This window comes from Epinephelus moara, chromosome 6 (genome assembly GCF_006386435.1).
Source record: "Epinephelus moara isolate mb chromosome 6, YSFRI_EMoa_1.0, whole genome shotgun sequence".
Classification (NCBI taxonomy): Eukaryota; Metazoa; Chordata; class Actinopteri; order Perciformes; family Serranidae; genus Epinephelus; species Epinephelus moara.
This window is the reverse complement of record NC_065511.1, coordinates 19,402,164-19,428,831: the sequence shown is the minus strand read 5'-3', so window position 1 is coordinate 19,428,831 and position 26,668 is coordinate 19,402,164. Positions and strand designations below refer to the sequence as shown.

General features: G+C 40.3%; 1 protein-coding gene across 2 annotated transcripts; it reads right to left on the bottom strand.

The window, feature by feature from the left end:
- Positions 1-1,167: 1,167 nt before the first annotated feature.
- On the bottom strand, positions 1,168-26,538 carry LOC126391777 (tumor necrosis factor receptor superfamily member 11B-like). Of its 2 annotated transcripts, XM_050046712.1 has the most exons (7): positions 26,421-26,538; positions 16,427-16,654; positions 15,759-15,903; positions 8,325-8,540; positions 2,938-3,162; positions 2,525-2,846; positions 1,168-2,198 (listed from the first exon to the last, which is right to left on the bottom strand). In XM_050046712.1, the coding sequence occupies exons 1-7, from the start codon at positions 26,466-26,468 to the stop codon at positions 2,138-2,140; spliced, it is 1,245 nt and encodes a 414-aa protein (XP_049902669.1). In that variant the 5' UTR covers positions 26,469-26,538; the 3' UTR covers positions 1,168-2,137. The 2 variants fall into 2 exon arrangements, with proteins under 2 accessions (XP_049902669.1, XP_049902668.1); XM_050046711.1 differs by having other exon boundaries at positions 1,168-2,846.
- Positions 26,539-26,668: the final 130 nt, after the last annotated feature.

Here is a 26,668-nt window from a genome sequence, read left to right as displayed (position 1 = left end):
GAAGCTCCTTTTTAGAACCAGTGGAAATAGATCCCTGGAATAATGAAATGATTCTACTGACCTATAACAATATATAGGCTACTCTTTTTTACCTGTCACTCCAGACATTTGTCCATGCATACTTTTTTTCTTCAGTGATCTGATTGGTCAGTAGTCGGGGTGTTGACAGACTGTGATCAGATACTCTAAACATAACCTGCTCTGGAGCCCACAGTTAACCCTGAAGTTACCAAGCTAACTTCAAATCCTGCTTCATAGTACAGGTCTCTGGTGAGGTTGGGACTTTAGAAAAAGGTGGGGACCACTGCTAAAAAGCACTACAGAAAAGAGAAAAAATAGGATAAAGAGTAAACCTGGGCTTGGCCTTCATTTTCGCTGGCGATACTGTTTACAAACAATAACTGATAATTCTTGCATAATTAGTTACTAACATTACAGTATCTTGCTGTTTGTTACATGCCAGTGTTTTACAATTTAAATACACCTACTAATCCCAACACAAAAGAGTGGCACCATACAAATGTAATATAAAACTTCCAAACTTTATTACTCAAAAAAAAAATTGTACCTCCAAAAGCATTTTACATACAAAAGAAAACAAGTGGCCATATGTGTATCAGGTGTACTCAAGCAGCAAGGACTCCCCAGAGTCTTCTCGACATACATGGGCGACCACTCCACTCAAAAATTGTCCTCTTATACCCTTTTTCACCAAAATTAAGGCCATGTATGCAGGTTTTTTAAATGCTGGTAAATCGGTTAAAAGTAGGCGACAGAGCACTTTCCCATTTCCAGTAGACCAGAGCTGTGTACACAGTTCCAGGGCAGATGAGTACATGTCTTTCAGTTAGAATAACAGAAAGGCAACATTAGAAAGCAGCATGGAGGCCAGTAAAAATGTTTCGGCGGTAAACTAAATTTTGGAGCAATGTTCAAGCACTGCTCAGACGGTATTTTGTGGCGTACTGTCATTGCACGTGGCGGGAATGGGGCTAAAATTAGCGTGTCCACCCGGGTGTCGTATTTCCATCCCTGCTGATTGAAGCCGACCGAGCTGGAGCCGATAAATACCCGTGACTACTGCACAGTTGTTGTTGAGTGAATGCTGATTGTAACCTTTCCCATTAAATACAAAAGCCAGATGTTAGCGGGTGTAAGTTGGTTTCTGTGCAGTGGGGAAGGGGCTTTATTCTGGGTTTATAGCAGGCTCATTGAAGGCTGAATTGCACCTACAAACAAAAGTCAGGTTTGCTTGTCAAATGGATGGTTCAAACTAAGGTCCGGCATCTAACCGGGCAGAGAGCCAAACATAGTTGAGGATAATGGGGTGGCCACTCCAAGAGCCACCTCAGACCATTCCCTGGATACGCCCCTTTCATCATGTGAGTAATAAAGAGCAGCTGGAAAATCTTTCATCGTCTCATTTCATAGGTCACATCCAGTTGCTTATGTATGAAGAAACAAAACAAGTTTAACAAACTGATTTTAATCAGATCATTTGACATTAGTGTTCACAAGTTACACGAGCTTAAAGAGGACCAGTCAGGCATATATACAATACAGATCATACATTTAATAATATAAAAGTGATAAAACAAAATATAACACAAATATCACTTCATGAACTTGCAGCATTTGGAATCCAGTATTTCTGATAAAGTAATAAAAACAAGCCTTTACATATTCAGAAAGTAAAATTATTATTATTTTTTTAAATAGAAAACAATTGCACTCCTTTGTACATTCATAAAGCTGACACTTTAAAAAAAAGAAATCCGATGAGCTTTACTTGCCAGCAGTCCAGAACAAACCAACAAACAAAGGAAAACTGTAGAAAATACATGTATTTCATTATGAAACCAAATCCTTCCTCTCAATCAGCGAGAAAGCAACAATAATAATAATAAAAACACAACATCTGCCAGCCTATCTTCCATAAAATAGTGTGCTATTTACATCTTAAATAGTTTTTTATTTTTCACAGACTCCGGTCAAAAAGTTCCCAGGAAACCTTTCTTTCAAATTTTTACTTTTGTCCTGCCTGGAGTACACAGATGCTTGATAGTTTTTTGTTTCTTTATCGTCACCCCTTTTTAGATTCATCACGGCAGACAGATGCTTTAGACTGAGGGTGAAGTTATTTGCATTCCTCGGCAACGCATTTAATCCAAATGTCCTTATTTTGGCATCGGGCTTTGCTAGAAAATCAGAAAGACAAAGAAGAATTTACCTCCTCATCTTACGTTACAGTTAGGCACTATATGCATAGCTTGATATCATTTGGCAATATCTTAAAGACCTGACGTTATCATGTTACCCATGTCTGTTACTCTTTCACATACATTTCTCCCCCTGCTCACTAAGTGTTTTGTGTTTGTGTGTTCTTTATCTGAACAATGCATTAGTGTCTGTTTTAGATGGCATGTATTCCTGTTTGTACCTTCCAAACCCCTATTCATTTAATGGCTTATGAGCCTTAAAACACGACTCATCGTGAAGCATACTAACAAACATCTTCTCGTACATTTTATGCGCAGAGGTGGTTCCTATGATGCGGCTGATCTTCTTCAGGCCTTTCAGCAGATAGCGTGGCGCCCCCTGGCTGCGCAGCACCCTCAGACTGTGAGACAGACCTTTGGCTAGATCTAGGTCATAGTTTGCTGTCTTCCAGAGGTGAAGCAGCTGCAGGATGTACTGCCTGGGCAGGCAGGTAGAGACCACGGCCCGGACATCCTCCTGCTGAACTTTGACCCCCGGCAGGCTGTTGGTGACCTTCAGCAGGTCGTCGAGCGTCAGGTTTTTTAGGCCGTTGCAGCGGGAGACTTTTCTCTCGCAGTGGTTCACACCTGGAGGGACGAGGTTCGAACATTAATACACAAATGCAGGACTTGAATGATTGGCTAAAAATAAATAAATGCAGATTCTCTTTTTTTGTACCTTGTATGATGCCATACATCTTGTCCTGGTCTTTGTTCTGCTCCCTCCACAGCCGCAGCAGCTGTAAGACTTGCTGCTGGGGAGAGCAGGCCTTCTTCAGCCTCTCCAGGCTCTTACGATCCACCTTCCGCCCGGGAAGACTCTCCAACAGCCGCTCCAGGGGCACTGAGGACAGTCGCAGGGAGGAGAGAGACTGGAAGACAGCCTCCTCACACAGGGTCACATCTGGAAGAGATTGTAAGAGACAGACAGAGAGACGGTCAGGGAGAGTGGGCTTTAAAACATTTTTATTAAAGTTCCTCTACTGGCATCGATCAAACCCCTACATCTCCGTTCATCACAGTTGCATATTTAGAGGTTTTTACATGCCTTAAAATGACTCAGAAGTAACTCTAAACCTTTGCCTCGCTTAGAACACAGTCACGCATGAGCGACCGCAGCTATCCTCACTGGCCGAGGCGAGATTTGTGCTGAATGTGGGCAGTGCTGTAAGTGATTCACATGGAAGGCTAACTTGCTAGCTAATGTTATCTTAGCTAGCCTGCTAATACTAAATTAAAATGTTAAAGGTACATTTTTACACTTTCTAATGTTTCATGCTTGACTCCTGACTTACTGCCACCAGGCAGCATCTCTCGTGTGATTTTTTATGACCAATATTATACAATATCAGCTGGTTAGAAAATCAGCGTCTCCTCTGCACATGAGTCTTTGCTATTGGTTGTGGCGATGATTTTGGCGGGCTGAGTAAACCAAAGTTAATTATTCACCAGTATAAATTTTGCTCATGTTTTACTGTGCCCTTAATAAATATGAAAGTTAGTCACCGCCTCTATCTCCACTCACACCTCAGCCACTCGTCTGCAGCTTAACGTAAGACATAAGAAACGTAATGATAATAAATAGCATGAGCCTTCGGCTGGACTACAATGTGTTGCTGATGTTAGATAAACCTTGTTCCAGATCACTAGGTCTGACAAAATTGAAATGAAATCGAATCTTAGCTTGCAAAATATTGATACGTAGCTACACCTAGCTTCTTCTCTGATACCCCTTGTTACCCATAACGTTCTGCTAATGATATGGAAATCCCCACCCCACAAGTTGATGGGATTTGTTCTGTACGTTTGTGATGTAACAAATTATGGCTGTTTGAATCTGTATTTTTTGAGACTGTCCTTGTTCCAAGGCGAACATGCTCAGCTGTAGCATTGGCTGCTTATTTCACTTATATGTCTTGCAGCATATAAAAAACACTGTATGGACATGTAAAGGTAAAAAATATGATTTTCATTGAAGGGTGGTTTTTAACGTTATCATACATAACACAATAAACAGCTTCATAGTGGTGGAAACATAATACAATTAGACAGATGACCAAGTCAATCTAAATATTTTCTTCATTGAGGTTTCATTTGGGGTGCACATGTGATGTTCAGAATAGATTCTAATCACATGCTTTGGTCTCTGCAGAGTCCCATCAGCTTATAATATGTCTGGATTTGCTTACGCGTGTTTGTGTGTGTGTTCAGACTGTTGGCTTGTAATTTGGCCACAGTAGAAACAAAGATTTGCTTTCTTTCAGTTGAGAGAACACAACCAACATTGACATCAGTCAGACAAACCAGGCCCGTCTGTGTTGCCCTGCACGAAGCAGAGCAGCACCAGAGCTGCATGTTAAACCTATGTGAGCGGAGGTGACACATGCTGCACTTTGCTGCTGAGCAATGCTGCACCACGCAAACACCTAACCAAGGGCTTGTGGGCCTTCCCTTTGAGGCAAATGTGTAATTTTGCGAAGAGCTGGGTTTTTATGTTACGCAAAAAAACAGTCAAAGCTGAAGACGATGTGAAACTGTCGACATGAAATTACAACTTAAATACGTTTATGAAACCTTTCTGTGTTCACGTCTGTGTGAAAATATTTTCTGATTGCCTTGCAGAACATGAGGAACACCAGTAAATGAAAAAACAAAAGTTTAGTATAACCGATGTTGGTGTAGTATTTTGAGTTTAATGTGAAAAGGATATTAGGCTTGTTTGTTTGATGTCTGGATAATTTAAGTGAGGCTGGCTCTGTAATTGACATTGACGTCCTGGTGGTTTCTTCAAATCACGTAGCAACTTTGGGAATCCCAACTGCTTTCAATTTTTTTTTTTTCTGTTAAAAAAACTGCTAAACTGTTCCAGGATCTGCTGCAGACAATCTGTGGTTGTGTAGTCCGCAGGAAGACAATTTGTGAATGAATGTTTGAGGAGAGCATCACCCTCCCTGAGGGACAACAGCTTTGTGTTTCCTTCTAAGTGCAGTGTAGAGTGTACACGAGTGTGCCAGGGTCTTTACATCTGTATGTGTGTGTTCTTCAGTGACTGCGGTTTCTCCGGCTTTGGGAATCCAGTGTCATATTTGAAGCTTCTCCTCTCAAATTAATTGTCAGCATCTGTCATATTTAAAGTGTGAGTAACAAAGACTTACCAGCTCGTCTTGTGTCTCTATGTGCTTGACTCAGTTTCCTCTGTTATTGTAGTTTGAGGATGTGACAGTTAATGGTGTAATTGATCCATCATGGGGTCATTATGACAGTAGTGGCATAAACATCCCATTCAACCCCTCGCTTTGGCTTTTCTCTCTTGTGTTGGTTTTCAGACACGCAAGAATTCGGAAAAATAATGGAATCTGGACAACGAACCTGACCGAGGAAATCCCCTGCCTTCAGGAATGAAAATGACCAAATGTCTGAAATAATTCAGCTCTGGCTGATTGTAGGTTGTTGACAATTGAGGTTTGCTCAAAAACATCATCACATGTGCATGTGTGTGCGTGCATTTTCTCTGTGTGTGCAGTGTACAAACAACCTCTACCCTGATAAGGGATGAACTGATCTGATACTGATTTCAGATATCAGGCCAATACTGACGCAGAGAGCTGCTATCAGGTAACAGTGACAATGTGATCTATTCAATTCCATTGTATGTTTCCGTCTGATTAGATGTCACATACTGCGTCATGCATCAGCAGCGCGCCTGGTGGACTGCATAGCCAGAGGAACTAACAACAAAGATGTTAGCTGTCTGGAGGTATTTCCTGTTGGCCAAACCAACAAGTTGTACAGCAACTAGGCAATATCTCTACCTCTTAATTTTAAAGATTTTGCTGCTGACTGATTTACTGAACAGGCCCAACAATACAGTACATTTATATCTTTATATATATTTATTACATGTTGTTTTGCAAAGTTAGTAAAGCAATGCTTAAATCAAGACTGGTGTTGCCTTACACATAAAAGACTAACCGCAGTCACTTCCACACAGCGAGGCATACAGCTTATTAAATAACATGACACTGTTATCAGATTGGTCCTCGGCATGGCTTTAGAAGAGCCAGACTCAGAACAATGGATCAGCACCACATGTCAGTCTGAAGACATCCAAGACCAAAGAGCTGATCTTTGATTTTAGGCGCAATCCCCCACCACCCACTCTAAGTAAGATTAGAGAAGAGGAAATCGACTACCTTGGACTTACTATTGACCACAAGCTTTCCTGGGATCAGTGTGTCGATTCTATTTCTAAAAAGGGCCAACAGCGCATGTATTTTCTTACAAAACTGAACTACTTCACACAGAGCATAAAATTTGTTCTCTATTGTACAAAGCATCCTTTGGTTTTGTTTCGTATGTTGGTATGGATATTCCAAAATTAGTCACAGAAACAAACTAGGAAAAATTGTTTAAAGATAATGGGGTGCAGCGGGCCGATCTGTGCCACCTGAACCTGACCAGGCTGACAGCAAAGTAAGTCAAGGTCTGTCTGGAGACACACAGACTCTCCCTTCTGGTTGCAGATTTACTGTAACACTTCATTTAAAAGCCTAGTCTCAATTAAACGTCCAGTCCCTTTTATTAGCCTGGTGTGGCTACACATTTTGACAAATAAAGGCCTGTTTCAACTAGACGCCTGAGGCTATATTCACAAACATTCTGAGAGTACCTTCAGAGAGCTCCTAACTTAGCCTAAAAACTTTTAGTAAGGAGTCCTAGCTTAGCTGTGATTTGGGAAAGTTCTCAGAGCAACTCTGATTAAGGAAGGGACAGGAACTTTTACCTTAGTGAGCCCATTGCGAGGTGTGATGCTGTCTTTTAACAGATGTGATTGGTTGTCACAGACATGCCCTTTTGTGAGCCTGAAGGTGTGGACACCCAGTGAAAAATGAAATGAACTGCTGACTATGAAAGTGTTAATTGCTCATGTGATCACCCTGCTGATGGAAGGGTCAGACAGACTTGAGTCATCACTGCTGCACTGTTGCATCTTTAAAGTTCTCCAAATATCTCAGTATTGTGATCATTTTATATCTGGCGTTATGGCATTATTGCATTGGGTGGAAAATGTGTGCATGTCCCTGATGAGATCAACCACAAATATTATTCCTGCATGATCTAATCTGCAGCATTTCATTTACTCACTGTCATCCAGTGTTTGGAGGATATTTTTCCTTCCTCTCCTTCCTTCCAACATTTTCTCCTCTGCTTACAAAGCTCTTAAGCCACTTCAAAGTCCTCTCTCTACTCCTCACAGTTTTTCACCTTATGAGCTCTTTTAAGGTCTAGCATGCTTTGTGAATAACTTTTATCTTTACAAGAACCTATTCTGAGGAAACATCACAACTTCTAAGAATTTTCTTAGACATGTTAGAGGATGTTACATAACTTGATATGTTTCAGCGGAAACTTTCGTGTTCCTCAGAAGTGTCAATTTTCGTCACTAGGAGCAACTCTTAGCACTAGGAAGCTTCGTGACTATGGCCCCTGATCTGGTTGCCAATTCTTTTTTTGATTTTTTTATTAGAGGTTCTTCAGATGTATAAAAGCGGGTTGTTGGTTACCTCAAATTCAGTGATTTCTCAGTGATTTAAGCAAATAATAGCCCGGGATATTAATTGAAGTTTTACAGTAGATATCCTAAGATCAGAGCTAACTGAGCTACAAAGTCATATATGCCTATGGCAATTACCCAACTCAACAAGCCATGCCGAGGCAACATGCACTGTAAGGTAAGGGTTGGGAGGAATATATGGGGATGTGCAATGTATGTCTTATTCATTGACAGATTGTGATCATGGATTTTCATTGTCTTGTTCTGTTCTGTTTTAATTGTGCTTACATTATGTTTATTATTTATGTTGCTTCACCACAAATCGCATCTTTGGCGATATGAAAGTTTTCTAAGTCTAATTCTAAGATAACCAAAGCCCAGGTTTTGGTATCAGGACTGAAAAAGTCATATCAGTGCATCCCTGACCCTGATTCCAGCCTGCATGAGTCCTAAAACCTCCCACATGGTTCCAATTAGTGATTAACTCCCACTGCAGAGTGTGTATGGCTCACCAGTGTGGCACAAAGTGTGATGCTGAGAGCACTCCAGTGTTGCCGTCTTGTCCTGAGGGCCACAGAGGCTGTCTGAAGTGGACGTCCCCCAGCTCCGTGTCTTCAAGCCCATATTGGAGCAGTTACTGTGGGGTTGACACGGCTCGGTGGAGGAGTCGCTGCTGGAGAAATGACCAGCGGGACAATGTTCACACACGGTGTCGCTCACTGGTGTACCTAGAGGGGATACACACAGGATGATGTATTGATTTTATGAATGAAAATGTGAATGTGGCAGAATTTATACAGTTCAAGTTTAATTTATTATATTATGAAAAAACAACAGGCATACAGATTGTTCTCTTGGTTATGATAAAAACTAAATCCTACACATCTAAGCAGTTTCAGCATCTCAAAATGACCTGCCGCATGAACTGATAGCTGATCAAAGCATCAAGATGATGTGATTCCAGGAACTATGACCACAGCGACATGTGACAACGCATCAGGACGACAGATGACTGAGTGATTCTGGAAATGACTCATAGACAACGACATTACAACGCCTCCTTAGTTTCTATGGCTTATTTTTGAATGGGAAATACATAACCGCATACATTGACTCACATGAGTGAAAATGTATACAAAACTGTCAATAAAAAAAATGAGTTTAGAACATCAGCTTTTGTTTGTTTGTATGTCTGAGATAATCAGATCACTTTAAAACATTTGAATGACTTCATAATGTATGTAAATTACTTTAACAGATCAGGTAACAACATTAGTGACTTAAATGAGATTGTTAGATAAGAATTCAATAGTATTTATTTATTTGTGAGAGACATTGTGTGAGACATTGTGTGAGACATTGTGATGTCATAATGTCATTAAAGGTCACAATGTAACCTTTTTTTTTTTTTCACCCAGCAGCTCATCACACATGAAACCTTCTTTTCCACTTACAGTGACGGTTTACTATGTTTCAACAAGTTCTAATCATACCACCATGACATTACAGTAAACCTTCTAAGATCTTCTGGTATGTGACCTGCAGCACGCATGACGATGACGATTTCTATGCAGTGGAACTAGTGTTGTAATCACATCCTCATTTTATTTTTTTTTATCTCTGAAGCGTAGAAGTGAAAGTGCGTGGGAGGAGGACGAGCCATCGTCTTATCTGATTTAACCTTTGATTAGTTTTCCTCTGTTGTGGCACAGTTTCACACTTTAGCAATAAAACATGAAACCACTGACGGATATGCATACAGCAGAGAGCTAATGTTTCCTGTACCGCTGGTGACAAAGCACATACAGTACATGAGAATGTGTCGGCGTAATTGTAATATGCCGACATAAATCTTCGTTTTCTCAGAATTTCCTCTGTGAACGCAGAATCAGCATGTTAGCACTTCACCATAAAATATAGGTTTAGATGTCAGCTAACGCAGAGTTGCTAGCTCAGCTGTCTACATATAAGGAATTAATTAATTGACAGGATTGGCTGCAAATGTATGGTAGAAAAAACATCCTTATTTGTACAATGAAGAGCTGAATGGCTTTGTCAATTAATTGATTGACAAAAAAATCATTAGCAGCTATTTTTATTATCATTTTTCACGCAAAAATGATTAAAACCTTTCAGTTTCAGCCACTAAATTGTGAGAACTTCCTCCTTTTCTTTGTCCTATGATAAAGTGAACCTAATAATAACAACTCCCTGGAGAGATTCAAGATCGTTCTAAACTCTAAATGACTCTGCGCGAGGTCTTAGCCCACTTTTACCTTTATTTTAACATTACTATCTTTTGTAAGTCTTTTTTTTCCCATCTGTTTTGTTTGCAAATTTTAATGCTGCCATCTTGGCCAGGTCTCCCCTGAAAAAAGGTTTCAAAACTCAATGGGACATCAACGGGCTAATTAAAGGTTCAATTCTAAAACAAGTCTTTAAATTATTAGATTTCTTCAAAACAAGTTATTTATTGACCCGCTCATAAAAACATCTAGCTTGAGCTTCTTAAAAAAATGAAGACAACTTTTTGCATTAGATTATTATGGAGATCTTGCAAGACTAGTCTGTGTATAAAGTACATACCTTTTTGTCTGTAAAAATGAAATTTACAAAGTAAAGTCAACTTATTTTTTTAGGAAGATCAAGCAGGACTACTCTGTGTATGAGCTATGTAACTTTATGTATATAAGGAAGGTATTTACAAAGTAAAGTCAACTTAACTTTATTATGTAGATCGAGCAGGACTGCTCTGTGTATAAGCTATATAACTTTTGTTTGTAAAAAGAAATTTGCAAAGTTAAGTCAACTTAATTCTATTATGTAGATCAAACAGGACTAGTCTGTGTATGAGCTACATAACTTTTTGTATTTAAGAAATTAATTTAAAAATAAATTAACCTTAATCTTATTATGTAGATCAAGCAGAATTAGTCTGTGTATGAGCTGTGTAACTTTTGTACGTAAAAAAAAAAATTAACAAAGTAAAGTCAACTTAATTCTATTATGTAGATCAAGCAAGACTAGTATTTTGCAATGATTTTAAGCTGTTTTTCTGACAGTGTAATTACTTGTTGTTTACAGGGTTAATTAGATAATTGATGACACTTACAGTTTATATTATGATCTTCGGTATATTTGGGACCATTACTGATACTGTTATAATATTCATTATATCGGTGGTTCAGTGGTTCCCTGTTCCCAGTTCAGTGTGTCAAAATGACCTGCTGCATGAATTGTAGCTGATCAAAGCATCAAGAAATAAAATGCACAATGTCTTGTGCATTGAACAAACGCAGATTAACTTTAAAATAGACATATTTATGTACAGATACAAAATCATCTTTTTAAACAGAGTTAATTATGCTGCATTTACATCCACTTAGATTATTTTTTTTTCAGTGCATTTTCTCGATCTTTTATTGATTTAATTTAATTTCATAGATATAATAATATTAATAATCCATCAGTCAACAAAATAATTACCAGACAAAATGATAATGGAAATAATTGTCAGTTGCAACCCTTACGTTAAGGAAACATCACTTTGTTTCATCCGTGCATTTATTAGTTGTTTCTTGGAAATTATGTTCCACTTTTTTTGTGATACATAAAACTAAAAACACAGGCAAACCAGCTAGAAAGATTTCAAAGCTCACGTTCAGAGTGAGAGAATGAATCACAACTAGAAACAGGCAAATCTGGAGATCAAGACGAAAGGAATGGAGTCATAAAAGGCATGTACTGTTGGGAGACGGGACCGTCAGTTTTCTAACATCCTGTGGTTTGAAAGGTCTAAACCACAAGGCATTACATAATAAGTCCTTCAGGAAGGGGAATCCCCTGAAATGCTGTCTCATGTCTGCAGAGTGTCGATGGACTTTCAGGTCTGCTGAAAGATCCACGTTAGAGGAATTTCTGGGAAAAAGATGTGTCATCGACAGAGCAAGGTCAACGCCGCAGGGGTCAGATAATAACCAGAGTCCACGGAAAATGTTGTTTTATCTAAGCAGCGGCTGGAATCTGGTCTCGTGTGTAAGATGAGATCATGAGAAGTGTTGCGCCAGTTTGTTCTGCGGTTCCAGCAGAAATATCAGATTCTCTTCACTGGAATGTTGAAATTCAGCATCAACGTCTCTTTAAGCTGCCCACAATCACTGCTGACGCATCAAGGAGAGAATCTGCAGGAATTATCAGGTCAGATATCCACCGTGATAATGACATCCTTGGTTGCATCTGGCTTAATAATTAGCCAAGACTGCGTCTGGTGCTGCATTGTGCTAAAAAAGATTGTACTCTGTGCTAAAGGGAATGTAATAGTTGGGTCAGTTTTACGGAGACATTAGGGGCATTCTAGTCTGTTGAGTAAAATTGCTCTCATTCTTCAAAGCCAGAAAAGTGTTTCTTAAACACATTGCATGCACACATGCAGAGATTTGAGTACTAGTCTAATTAATGTACAGGCGTCTACGAGCTTAACCCGTTCAGATGCTTCCAGTGGACATAACTTTTCTAGGATGTCTAGATCTACAATTACTGCCATCTGATTCAATTTTCTTATAATACAATCAGCTTGTAATTTGATTAAATACAGATCAAATGTATCTCAGTAGCTTTTGAACTTACTGTTTTCTGGAGAAACTTCAGAAATCAAGGATATTCTGAGTAGTGATGACAAATATGACAAAAATGTTGTAGTTGATAAAAGGTCTGTTTAGACTACTTATTATCATTAGATGGTTTCTCATATTCAGATTTTTTATCCACTGGAATACAAAAACAAAGCATTTTCATCACAAAAATATTTGATTTTTTTTAATTTGATTTATGGGTGCATTTAGAGTAGAAATCCACCATTACAATATTTTTTTGTGAGTGTTTGAAAGGTAATTTGGTTGTGAACCCTTCTATTCTTGCAAGAGTGAATCCATTAGAGCAATATATTTAGGTTTCTGCCACAGTGAGTTGCAGTGAATTCAAAGAGGAAGTGCATCTTCAGGAATCTAGAGGAAAGGTTATTCCATTTTATTGACACAAAACAAACTGTGTTTTTAACGTTTCCTCTTTATTTATGATTTACGATTATGATAAAAAATGCATACTCATGTATGAGGAGGAACAAGTGATGACGCACAAGACATGTCAGGTCATGCTATATTGACAGACAGTTAGTCACCCCTTTGGCATTTCTTAATTGATAAAGTCATAAACAACTGTTATATTAACAGCTATTGAAACTGAGCTTGACTTGTAAAAATGAGGCGTGTTTTCCCACAAGATTTATCAGTTAGGATTGATTTTAAATGTGTTTAAGGTTGACGCTGTTGCAGAACATACAGTTTAGTATTATCTCTGGTAGAAGCCACAATATATGTTTTACTATGATCAGGTATCGTGGTCAAGAGTCAGGGGGCCCATTTCTGCCAGTGTGATAAAAATAGAATAAAATAGAATAAAACTAATTGGAAAAAAAAGATAGATTTGAGATAACAGCTCATTAATTTGAGATACAAGCTCATATTTTTAAAAATGTCCTCATTCCCTTTGAGTCATTATTTCATTAAAGTCTCTCATTATAATGACTAAACATGAACTTTTCTAGGAGGAGAGAACACAAGAATGTGAATGGCGCTGACATGACCAGTATGTAATTAAAGATGACTTAAAGCAGCCTTTAAAACAGATGTGAATTAGTCAGCTTCCTTAACTCAGATAAAACCCAACTTGACTCAGTTTAAATGAAACTGACAGATAAACCTCTGTACATGCAGGGTTATGAGGAAGTATAGCTTAAAACCAAACGCAGATGAAACTGATTGTATGATGTCAGCAGAATGATGCCCTCATGGCGTGAGAAGCTATGACAAGATGGAATATGATGGATATTCATCACACGGTGATGACAGTGACAGAAGTTAGTCTTTAATGGAATTAAATTATGCTCTTTAAAAATTACAAAATACTGTATTTGCAAATAACGGAGTTCATGGGAAAAAAAATTCCATACGCAATTTCCTTCCAGAGTATGCAACATATTCCCAGTCATCGGAACTACAACTTTCTCCAAGTACCCAAGCCCATTATAACAGGATTTAACTCCAACATACATTCTAAATTTCCTTATGTTAGCTGTGGATCTGCTTATGTGAGGAACATAGGTTAGCAAACTCAGTGTCTTCATTTAAAACACTCTAAAACAGGCTTTTGTTTTCTTTTTCTTTTTTTACAGTAAATCTGACAGTAAAGCTGCCACATGGTTTTAGCCCATGTTCAAAAGTTTTGAAAAGTGCTGTACAAATAAAGATTATTATTAGTAGTAGTAGTAGTAGTAGTAAATCGGTAAATCATGTCGGGTATTTTCAATCAGTCCAACCATCATAATTTATTTCATTAATGATATTTTTAGTTCAAGTGACAAGCTATTGCTACAACTGTTCAGTGTCTGATTAGATAAAGAAGTAGAAGACCTGTGTTGAGACTGTTTTGTTAAGTGTGATTAGAGATAGTTGCTAAAATGTAATTTTAAAGTACAGAATTAGGACACTTTGGACTCATTGATGCCTTCAGCTCCTTAGCAAAGGTTAAGCCAGGTGGAGCAGCAATCACCTTGCAATAAGGACAGAATGTAGTGTTTCTGTGCTGCAGCATTAAGACTGTAACTTCATAACACTCAGAAGTTGCAGGCAACACTGCCCCAACTCAGAGCAGGCCAGGTGTGGAAGTGCAAAAAAGGCATAAATGTGTGTTTTATGATCTCTCTCTCTCTTAACACACGCACCCACACACACACATATGGCATGTGTATGCATACGACATTTCTCTGCTAGAAAGAGTCGGGTATAAGGAGGGAACCTCAGACAATTCATTCATTCATTCATCTTCTAACCGCTTCATCCTCTTGAGGGTCGCGGGGGGGCTGGAGCCTATCCCAGCTGACATCGGGCGAGAGGCAGGGTACACCCTGGACAGGTCGCCAGACTATCGCAGGGCTGACACATAGAGACAAACAACCATTCACGCTCACATTCACACCTACGGACAGTTTAGAGTTATCAATTAACCTAGTCCCCAATCTGCATGTCTTTGGACTGTGGGAGGAAGCCGGAGTGCCCGGAGATCGAACCGGCAACCCTCTTGCTGTGAGGCGACAGTGCTAACCACCACACCACGGTGCCACCCCCTCAGACAATTCAGAACCAAACCAAAATTAGGCTGCCATAACATATTTCTCTTCTTCTATATTTTCACTTTTACAGACCCGTCCAGCATCAAACCAAACTGTTTGTGTGAAAGACGGAGAAAGTGAGCATTCTTGGAAAGAGTCAGTCAGTTTTTTTTTTTAAAAAAAGGGCAAAAGCTGCTTCTGCGAAAAGAGGCATCTGCATCTGGAACTGATCTGATTCACAGAATCAGAGGAAGACGAAGAGCTTTCAGTGATACAAGAAGGCGGACATCTTAATGTGAAAATGCTGATCTGTAACTGATGTGTGTCTCTGCTTACACAGCGTGAGGGTTCACTTCCTGGTAAAGCATATCTGGACTTGACCTTATTTGACATGAAGTGAAAGAGTCAAGCATGAGACTAGAAGGTTAAAGGAAATATAAAATTCATAGTGATGGGTTTCTTTGCGCTTTTCTTACTTTTTTTTCAATTTAAGTGATAACATTGAAGCAAAAGGACTTTTATTCACCGAACTTAGCCAGTGCTTCTTCTTCTTCTTACTGACCGCATTCCTAATTCTCTCTGGTTTTAGTACGGATACCTACTTCTAATCGGCAACTCTGATTTTAAATTTAATTCACATGCTGACCGGATAGACAGAAAACCCACAAAATAACCAATCACATTCTTTATTAAATATCCTCTCTAAAACAAAAGCAGTCTGCCAGCACTGTACAATAACATGACAATAATAATAATGATGTAATATTAATCTCAGTCTTACCTAAAGCTGCCACTCCATAGCCAGGTGGACAGGTACTGTGTGTGATGCAGAACTCCACCACTAGGTGGAAACCTGGAGCGCACTCACACAGTTGGTCGTGGGTGCTGTTACACTCCTGCTTCACAAGCTGTCTCTCTTTGCACACCTAAGCACGACAAACCACAGTCAGCATGTGCACATATGAACAGAGGGCATACTCATTTATTTATGTCATGGTGTGTGTTATGCTGCTGCTTCAAAAGCAGTCGTTACCATACAGAAATAAATAAAGTGATATAACTGGCGTACTAGAAAAGGGATGTAACACACCTCAAGAGGAAGATCACACAACCACAATGAGGCCATTAAAACTTTCTTTTTCAATGAGAATTACTAAACTGGAAACACTGGTTTAAACAATTACAGATGCTTTGCCAGGATGTAAACAAACAGTATAGTCATGCATCAAATGAGAAAGTAAAATACAATCACAGAAGGGCAGATAAAAACTTTAAAGGGATGTTGAATTTCAACATCTGTGATATGAGCCAGTTTTGGATGATTCACTTAAGGAGACACTACAAAAACTGCCGGTTCTCATGAAAACTACAGTCACACTCCTTAATGCACGGAGAAAAGAAACATGTCTGAAGAGAAAAACCAAAGAAACTTTTTGGTCTCAGACATACCGATGTGCAGTATTGGCATGTGTCCCCCCAGTGCCAGTTCTCAGCAAAGTGCCTCTCTGGACAGGCTTGGCACTCTGTGGGTGTGTCAGCAGTGCAGTGTCGTTTCACGGCCGTGCCAGGAGGACACTGGTCGCACAACAGGAGGTCAGATGTCACAGGGTCGCGGTACTGGTACTTTGGCGGTATGTCCTGCTGCTGGAAGGCCCAGGAGAGAGAAGCTGTGAAGAGCTGCAGGAGAAAGAAAGTGGGTTTTAGTACACTGAGTCAACAGCTGCGACAAAGTCTCTAATGAAACCCATCTCGTGCACAGCTCCTCTTTGGCTAAAGGTTCAAATATTTTTTTTTCATATTTCGGAGCACTTGCCAACCCAAAGCTTCCAGTAAGGAACGAGTTGAAAGAAAGGTCAGAGCTGTAAAGTTGAAGCTCCTGGTGGATACACAGTCCTAAAGTGATTTCCTTTGCTTTATAGAGAGCCGTTCGGGGAGTTCGAGGAGAAAATTGAGCAGCAGCTTCATGAATTACTGCACGGGGGTAATATCATCCCTTTGTGTTGCCTCAAATCCTGATGCTAAAAGCTGTGAGCGTGATTTTATTCTCACTATAAGTTTGATTAAAGGATCATATTTATTTCATTGCACTTTTGGCTTTGTTTCTCAAAGTCTTAATGGTTTTCCAGAGCTTTAAAACGAATTCAGATGTTTCCGTTCTGCACATATTAAATTAAAACAAAGTGAATGACACAGGGTTATAGATGATAATTGTGGAGTCCTGTGTTCTCTGACCTCACCAGCAGTCTCCTACCCCTGTCAGCAGCTCTGTAAGATAGGCCGCTTTGTAGCTGAAAAGCATCTGACGTGATTCAGCGCTGATCTACAGCGGTTTAATACCGCCCTGCAGCAAGAGCACACCACACCCATATATCTTCTCCCCCCTCTAAGAAAAACCCGTCCATATGGACACACTGTAAAGTGGGTGGCTGCTAGCGAGGCCTCAGAGACGGACAAATGTAGCTATTGCCTCAAAAACAAGCCCATGTATCATCGCTTGAGCAGGAACTGAAAAGCTTTGGCCCAAAATCCAAGATATCAGTTGGTGAGCATGTTTGACATGCAGCCATGCAGCTGGTTGAGGCCACATGCAGACCAGATGTCACACATCTGGCTCCTTCCACCCTGAAGTCCCTCAGCCATTGGCTCTGCGGACTTTCCCGTTGGCAGGGATACATCCTCACCGCTTGGACAAACTAACAATAGGCCGTCCTTGCATTGTGTGTATGTGTGTGTATGCTTCTATGTGGTTTTCTGCTTTCCACCATGTTTGTTTGTGCATCTTCAAAAATGAATGAATTCATGCAACAAACAACACAACCCGTGCATGTGCGTGCAGGAGTGCACACATGCAGGAATGTGTGTGCTGTTGCATGTGTGTGTGTACGTGCATGTTTGTCGGTGTCCAATTATCCTCTTCCTCAGTGTTGGTCTGTGTGCTCTGCGGTCTCCCCTCCTGGCTGCTGTTCATAAAGAGAACTGTTGGAGGTTACTGGGCTTTCCCCATTCACCATCAGAATACAAAACACTCACCCACTCTGTTCTACAGTTTACCCGCTACACACCATTGATCTCCTTCCTGCGTGTGTGTATTTGTACTTATGCCATTTACCTTAAAACTCGCAACCACAAATCACAGTGTGTACGGGTGTTTGAGACAAAATGAATACCAGGGAGAAAGAGTGTTATTTTCAGTGTGTGTGTGTGTGTGTGTGTGTGTGTGTGCACATGTGCGTCTTTCATTCACTATTATGTTACAAAATATTTAGCTGCAGAAATCTTTTCATCAGAAGAGTTCTGATGTTCATGAGTGTGTGCAGTACAGCTGCGTGTCCCCCATCTGCCATATGTTACCGCTTTGATCTGCATGTACAGCTAATGTGTACCTGTATTTGTGTTCCCTTTAATATTGCATTACACTGTACTGTACTGTAAAAAATGATGCACTATGCTGCAAAGAAAAAAGAGTAAGACCTTCTATTTCTGTTTCTTTTTGCGACGGAGGTCATTGAAAAAGATAGTAAAAATAGATGAATGAGTTTTACACACCATAATAGAAACCTAAGCTTCAAACAGCATGGCGAGCGCAGCGGTTTTCCCGGCAAAACCTATCGACCTCTGAGCACAACATTTGGTGGAAGGCTTTCATCCGCAGCGACTTACTGAGCAGTACCATGGCTGCATCTGTTTGTTTGTAGCATGGGTGGCCCCAGCGGGAATCAAACCTATAATCATAGCCTTGCTCCTCAAATTAAGAAGTGTATATACACAATATTAAAGAAGCAGTGTGTAGGGTTAACTGGCATCTAGCGGTGAGGTCGGAGATTGCAACCAACCGAATACCCCTCCCTTTCCGAGCATGTAGAGAACTGACAGTGGCCTTCAGGTACAGTAAAAATTCTCTAGAGCTGGCATTTGGTTTGTCCGTTCAGGGCTACTGTAGAAATATGGCAGAGCACGTGAGAGGCTCCTTGGAAAAGGACCTGCTCACTAGATAAAAAGGGCTCATTATAAGGTAACAAAAACACAACAAGTAGTTTCCAGAGATTGCACACTTATAAAAATATATTTAAATCTAAACCCTACACACTGCTCCTTTAAGCTGTGAGACTATATCCAGTCAATGTAGAGACAACAAGGAGGGTGGAGCGAACTGAAGGACCGACAGAGGGTCACCTGGGGTTTCTCTGCAATCTAGGTACGGTTACACTTGTCGCTTCGATTTTAATCTTGAGTTGGAGTCAGGATGAGTTTACTGGCAGGACGGGACTATCTCAAGTCACAAGAGCCAATGAGCCCGAGCACATGTGGAAGTGATCAGGTTCCTATTGTTTTTCACATCCTTCATACGGCACAGTAGTTTGGCTAGACTCCAGCTACAATATACAGCACAGTGCAGAGCAACTGCAAGTAAGAGACAGTAATGTTCAGTAGGATAAATAAAATGACAGCTGAGAGATTTCTCTTCTGCTTTATCAGATTTAAAAGTCACTTTGAAATAAGTGAAAACACGAAATACTGCACCCTAAGTCACTGTACATCATACATCCAGCGTAATACCTTTGCTCCCTGTTATCAACTCTTTTATCATTTCCTATTTAAACCAAGAAAGAAAAGCTGTTCATACTAAAATCAATCACTAAACTAAGCCAAACCTTTCAGACATATAAATGTTTTAGATAAACATGTTCAATGTCTTAAATTAATCAGTGTCAGGCAAACCCACACTTTTTCTCCCAAACAACCAGTTCAGTAGCGTTCTGCTCCCGAGGAAAAGAAAATCTGTCAACTTTTTAGGGATTAACTTATTGGGGAGACGTCCTGTGGTGTGTGTGAATCCGTCTATCAGCAGCTAAAAGAGATATTGAACTTTTAACCCTCCTTGTCGCCTTAGAAGCTGCCATCTGACGACATCATGGACGACCGCTGGAAACCCAAATTACACAGCAGCTAGGGGCCACTGACAGCCATAATTATACTGTTAACAACATCAGAGCTAAGCTCAGCGAGAGGCATATCCTACGTGGAGCACGGCCAGCCGAGGAGGAAAGGATGGATGAAGGTACGGAGGTAATGATAATGTTCTACCTTCCCTTAGCTGGACGCCCTTGAGCAAGGCAGGGCAGCTGCTATGTAAATTACTGCAACTGATGGAGTGTGAAGCTGCTTGTCGGAAAAAGCATCAAGTCGCCTTCCGCTGGATAAATAATGGTTGAAATAAAAAAAAAACACTACATATTTATACTGGTTAAATTGGCTTCATCTGACAGTTTGCTTATGTAATCGATGCCAGTAAATCCCATTTGAAGTGAGTTGAGAGAAACCTTGTGTTTATGCGGAGCAAAGACGACCTTTACCAAGTCTTTAACAGAGAACATGTGCTTTTTAACAGATGTTATCCTCTTGAATGAAACAAACAAGTGTATTCCAGTCTGTAAAGTGGGACGATACACAAACGGAGACGGACTTCTTGCAACAGGCAGCACAAGCGAGACACAGTAAAAAATCCAGTCTGATGTTATTGGTGGTTGCTCACAGTGTGTTTATATATCACTTTGTTGGCTGGGCACGCCTGTAATATCTCTTATATTCAATGACATAATTTCTAAAATGATGCCAGGTTTTTGTTCTTCTATGACCTGTCTGCTGTCAAAATTATATCCACTGACAAGTGTAATGATGACAGAGTTCTTTGTTGAAACTGCATGACAGATGGGCTGTAGCAGCATAACTACAGAGCTCAGACACCTGACAGAAATAGCCTTTAAATGATCACACATGCTTTCCATATGAGCTTGTAAAGAGAGTAACATCTACAGATAATAGGCGGGTAAAAAACGATTGAATAAATGAATAACATTAATTGTGAATTGAGTAAATACTGTCCAAAAAGAGCATGTCAGGCAGCTTTATCATGACATATCGCCTACAATATTTAAAAATAAAACATGTAAAATGCAAAAAGGAATCAGTGCAAAGACGAGCATATGCAGACAGACAGCAACTTAACCAAATTCAGTCAATCGCAATTACATTCTGAAACAGTAAACGTGACCCTCCTTTGTCTTGTTTGTGGAAATATTAAAATGCTTCCAGAACAAATTAGCTGCAGCATTTAAATATCTTCCAATGGACAGGGTTCAGGCTTTATGTTACAGTAAATGTGGAGCACACTGGAAACGCGGAGAAAGAGGAGAATCAGAGTTCGTGTAGAGCCCGAGGTCAGTTTCAAATTCATGGCATGAGGAGAAGAGCCATGGCACAAAGGGACCAAACCACACTACACCAGCTTATCCACCAGGCACATGGCTTCAGTTAACTGTAGAACGCAGGTGGTCTGAGGGGGGATTCCAGCTCTTGGAAGTGTGTGTGTATGCATGTGTGTGTGTGTGTGCACATGTGTGTGTGTTGCAGGGTCCTGTGAATATTGAATTTGTCTTCTCCACTCATACAGAGACAGAGACAGATATGCTGCCATGCTGCGTCACATGAAGTCAGTCATCACACAATCAATAATAATCATTTTTGATGAAATTCAATGTTGACATTTTCAATAATGCACGCTATGTTTACTTCATATCTCATCATCCCAAACACAATGTGCTTCTAGTTTTGAATATGCAGCTGGAAATATGAATTACGTATGTGTGTGAGCACATGTTTGACATATGTAATTCTGCCAATTTAATTCTGTACAGTCAATTAATTGAGCCCAGTCAGCCTGCTGTTGTACTGTAAACCATCCATGTCATGTTGACCAGGGCAGAAACAATTAGTCAGTGAATAAATAAAGAAACAGAGCATAAATCAGCTTCTTTTTTGCTAATTGATTAAACTTGTGTAAAGCAAAAATGTCAAGACTCCATTGGCTCCAACTTTTCAAATGTTATATTTGCTGGTTTTGCTGAGCTTTAAGAAATTCAAGTAAATTATATGCAGATTAATCAATAATGAAAATAATTATTAACTGCAGCCTTATTGTTGATCAGTGAAAGCAGAAAGATTTTTTAGTTGACTTCCCGAAGTCCGGGATTTCAGAATAATGACTCATTTGAAACAAATAGAGAAAAACTATCCAGTATGTGTAGCCAGTGGCGGACTGTAACTAAGTACATTTATTCAAGGAGCGCACTTAAGATTTTTCCTTGAAGCATCTCACATGGTTTCATTTAGAGGATTGTTTAAGGCCCGAAAATGTCAAATTATATGCAACATTTCACTAAAAAAAGCACAAGATTAGAGAAAATTCCAGCAAATGACTTCAAATATGTGTAGTATAAGAGGTTTTAATCATTTCATGACGTCCCAAATTTTATTGGAACCACTTGAAGGTGGCCTAACCCGTATAGGTTGGGTGCCACTGCACTAAACTTCATACTACTGTGTATAAAATACAGTAGTTTAAACTCAACTAGCTCAAATCATACAACTAAAACATTAATGCATAGGTACTGACAATCTAATAATTTCATATATATATTTGATCATTTTGCTGTATAAGAAGTACTTTTAATATTAAGTACATTTTGCTGATAGGAAGATCTACTGGCAAAAATGATATATAATATTCATAACTATGTTTTCATTTGCTTATAATAACTTGAAACTATGAAACTGTTGTCCTTACCTTAGAATGAGCAGAGACTGCCATGTTTCTACAGTAGCCCAGAAAGGACAAACCAAACACTGGCTCTAGAGTAGGCCTGCCACATTTTTATGTTACCTGAAGGCCACCGTAGGTTGTCTACACACTTGGAAAGGGAGATGTGAGCGGAGGGGTTTTCAGTGGGCTGCAATTTGCAACCTCACCACTAGATGCCCCTAATCCTACACACTGCTCCTTTAAAGGGATCGTTAAGATCCTTTGAAGTGTGTTTGTAGAGTGTAAGGTACTTATTCATAGATACAGAAGCTTAGCAACGTAGTGCTGCAGACAGGGTCAGCAATGAAACGTATTTTAGCCCCCTAAAAAAGGCCCACCTACAAAACTTAAATACAAGTTTAAGTGTATGCTGTATTTAGAATATTTTCACTGCTATACCTTGCCGTCAGACAGGGATTTCTGGTAGGTAACTGAAGCCGTTTATTGCTGTCATTTAAGCAAGACTCCTTTGAAAAAAACAGCAATTTAACATTGCAACACTGGAGCTGCTGGTCCTGATATGAGAGTTAGTTTGCGTTATTGTGTGACTTTGGTGTTTAAAAGGGTTAGTTCAGATTCACCAGAGTCACACAACAACACAAACTAACTGACTGATCGAGGCAGGGGTAGACCAGGAGCTCCCGTGTTCAGTGAGTTAAAATTACTGTTTTTCTCAATGGAGTCTGGTGAGTCTGACGAGAGCATAGAGAGGGAAACTGGAGCTGTTAAGGGCTTCCCTGTTGGAAAAGGCTGTCTGCAACAAGGTAAAGCAGTGAAAATATTCCCATTATAGGATCTAAATCAAACTCTCCTCATGTTACATTATACCTTGTGTCAGAAAAACCTTCACTACAAATATTTGCATCAGGTCAGTGTTGCTGTTTTTAATATGACTCATCCATTTGCGAGATAAAAGAAAGATAAGGATCAGAGTGTGATCGTGACACTAACAGCTCTATCTCTTTTGCCTATTGTCTTTTGGCTCTTTGTGTGATAACCACTCAGTGATATATACACACACACACACTGGATCAATGAGTTCATCACAACTGTGCCACACACAACACGCCCACACACTTACATACACGCTTCTGCTATCAGTACTACTGTTGATGGAAAAGGGGAAGTAGAGTGTGCGGAAGCAACTTCCACAGGTAATCGTTGCTCTCTGAATAAACGTTTGTGCTTGTTTGTTTAAAACATGTTGATCCTGTACTTTCACACACCCTCTCTGTACGTCTCCCTCCCCCCTCTGTCACACTCACTTCCTCACCCTTTCTCTAGTGTTTGTCTAGAAAAAAACCCGAGTTAGTCTGGCCAAGTGACCTCTCTGTAGCTTCTCCTGCCTGCGTGTGAACCTGCAGCGAGGTTTAGGGAAGTTGGTGCAGCTAATGCCAACGGCCATAACAGAGAGTGAAGGAGAGGAGGCGTAAAGATAAAGAGAGCACAGATGAGAGATAATAATAGCGGGAGATAATGGAGATTAGTGGCTGGATTACTAGTATGGATAGATGGCTGACATGCAGGCTATAGCTAGCTGTCTGATTGGACGGCTGGTTGACCACCTGCTGATCAGACGGACACATCTCAGCTGCATTATTTTACTGCCCCTGAGCCTCACTCCTCCACTACGGTTTATACTTTGAAACATGTGTCTGCACAAAAAGACTGACAGCGTAACATGATGTTGTCCAATTTCCACGTCTGTTCCACTGACATCATCCTGGGCAAGTACCCAAAGAAAAATGTGTGTGTTTGCAGCAGACAGAACGCAACCACATGAGTCAGGAGCATGCAGGAGGACAGGAAGAGCGCACAGGTGCAAGAGGTGCATTTACTGTCGGATCTCGGAGCCAAAACAATGTTTTGAAGACAAAATTGCAGAGTGTCCCTTTAAGGTAGAATTACAAACAGACAGAGCGAGTGGCTGGCTGTCAGACGGATCAACAGGCAGAAAGGTGCTGGGGATCCAGAGTGGTGGTGACTGACTTATTGGCTGGATGCTGACAGTGGAGACTGACTGAGTGGTTGGACGTCTGACTCATTAGTTGGCTAAATAGATGCTTGTACGACCGACTGACTAACTGAATGATGGATAAACACGGGAACACTACGTCATAAATTGTGAGAACAAAATAGCTGCCTATTTTAGGTAAATTGTAGAGTGCAGACTGTGCTGCAGTGGAGGAAATACTCTGTGGTTAATATCACATTAAATGGTGTCAGAAAGCACACTCGCACACACATTCATTTGGATTTTACTGCCTTGTATATACCTACTTTACACAAAGAAGCAACACATCTTACAAACAAAATTACTGATTGACCATGCTCTTCACAACAAAGGATCTCTCCCTCTTTCTCACGCACACACAGAGACAAACACACGCAGGCCACGAGGACAGATAGTGGGACCAGTGTTTTGTTGCTACAGTGTATGATCTGTTTCTGCCCAGATACACATCTGTGCATGGACATATGCAAAATCTGCAAAGGCCCCAACACAGCACAGCATGCAAAGCACACCAAAGGAAATAACTGCTCCAGCCCTGAAGGCATAAATTTAAAATCCCTTGAGAAGCGTTGTAGAACAAATTAGTGTAACGTCAACCCCACAGTAAACACCATCTGCTGGCAACACGCTACGTCTCTATTTTGAGAGTGTTGAGTTTCATTCATTTCAAACGTGCCACAGAAAAAGCAATGAAATGTGAACTAAAGTAAACTCTCAGCCATTGATGGAAATCATAGATCTTGTTTGTATGTCCATTTTGTGGGTTGTGAGTATTCAAGGCAGCGGATAAAAAGGTGGAAGAAATATGAGCTCCATTAATCATCAAAAGCAAACAACTGCCATTATAAAACATAGTTTAAAACTGGAGTGATTCCCTTTTATTCATCTTGAAAAGCTCCCATTATTGTATAGCCCTTACACATGTGTACTATGCACCTGGACACATAATTATAGCAGCTTACAATATGACATAATCCACTACAAAAGCCTCAGGAGTCACCAAAAAGTAGAATATCTCAGTACAGTTATAACAAATCTTTATATCACCTGTGCAAGATTATACTGCAGAGCTGCTAAATGGGACTGCATTATACTGTCAGGTGCTACTTTGTCTACATTCTGCATAAACTGGGTGTATTTCCCTCCATTCCCTGCTGGTTTCCCACAGCAGAAAGCCTAGACAGAAATATCTTTCCCAAATGAAAATGTCATGCAAATATTTGAAACTAACAAAGTGGATGAAGTTTCCCTTAATGTGCATTTAAGTGCGTCACACATACATGCCATTTTGAATAGCAGTAAAACAGGTACTGTGTAAGGACTGAGCATGAAGTATATGAACTCTCACAGGGCATCATGCCTCATGTCTAAACCTAGAAAGGATTGTGCCAGTGATGCCGCAAACAAGCTCGATAGAATCAGCTGCCACTAAAATGTCAAATCTAAAACACTGACTGCATTTCAGGGGACAGAGGTGACTGATTAGTGGCCCCCGTGATGAGCTTAACATCAAACTACCTGCACAGACTCATGTTGGACAGAAGGAGCGCGACACGTGATGAGCCAATGTCTATCTTTTTGGGGAGAATATATCTGGACTGAGGCGAGTGCCCTTACCCAGCTGATTACCATGCGTCTGAAACTGAACCGTATGTAGCGCACTAATAATCCATGTCTCGCAAAACAGATGTCATTCCTTCAGTAAGAAATGTCCCCCTGTGCTCCAGCGGATCAGATCGACTCAGCGGACCAAGCAGAAAAAGAAGCTGAATAAACTCATGTGTACTCACCACTATCAGTTTCATGGCCGGGTTGGATTTCGGTATCCGAGCGCTCATCTCCACTGCGTAAAAGTGAACTGCGGTGTGAAGGGGTCTCCATCATCTGTACTTATACAGTAGGCTACAGAGAGAGAGAGGGAGGGAGGGAAAGAGTGGGAGCGCATGTGCCCACCCACCTCGTTATCCAGTGCACAGCCCTCTCTCTGTGTCTGCCTTTGTGTTCCTCTCTCTTCCCTCAATCCTAAAAATAAATTCTT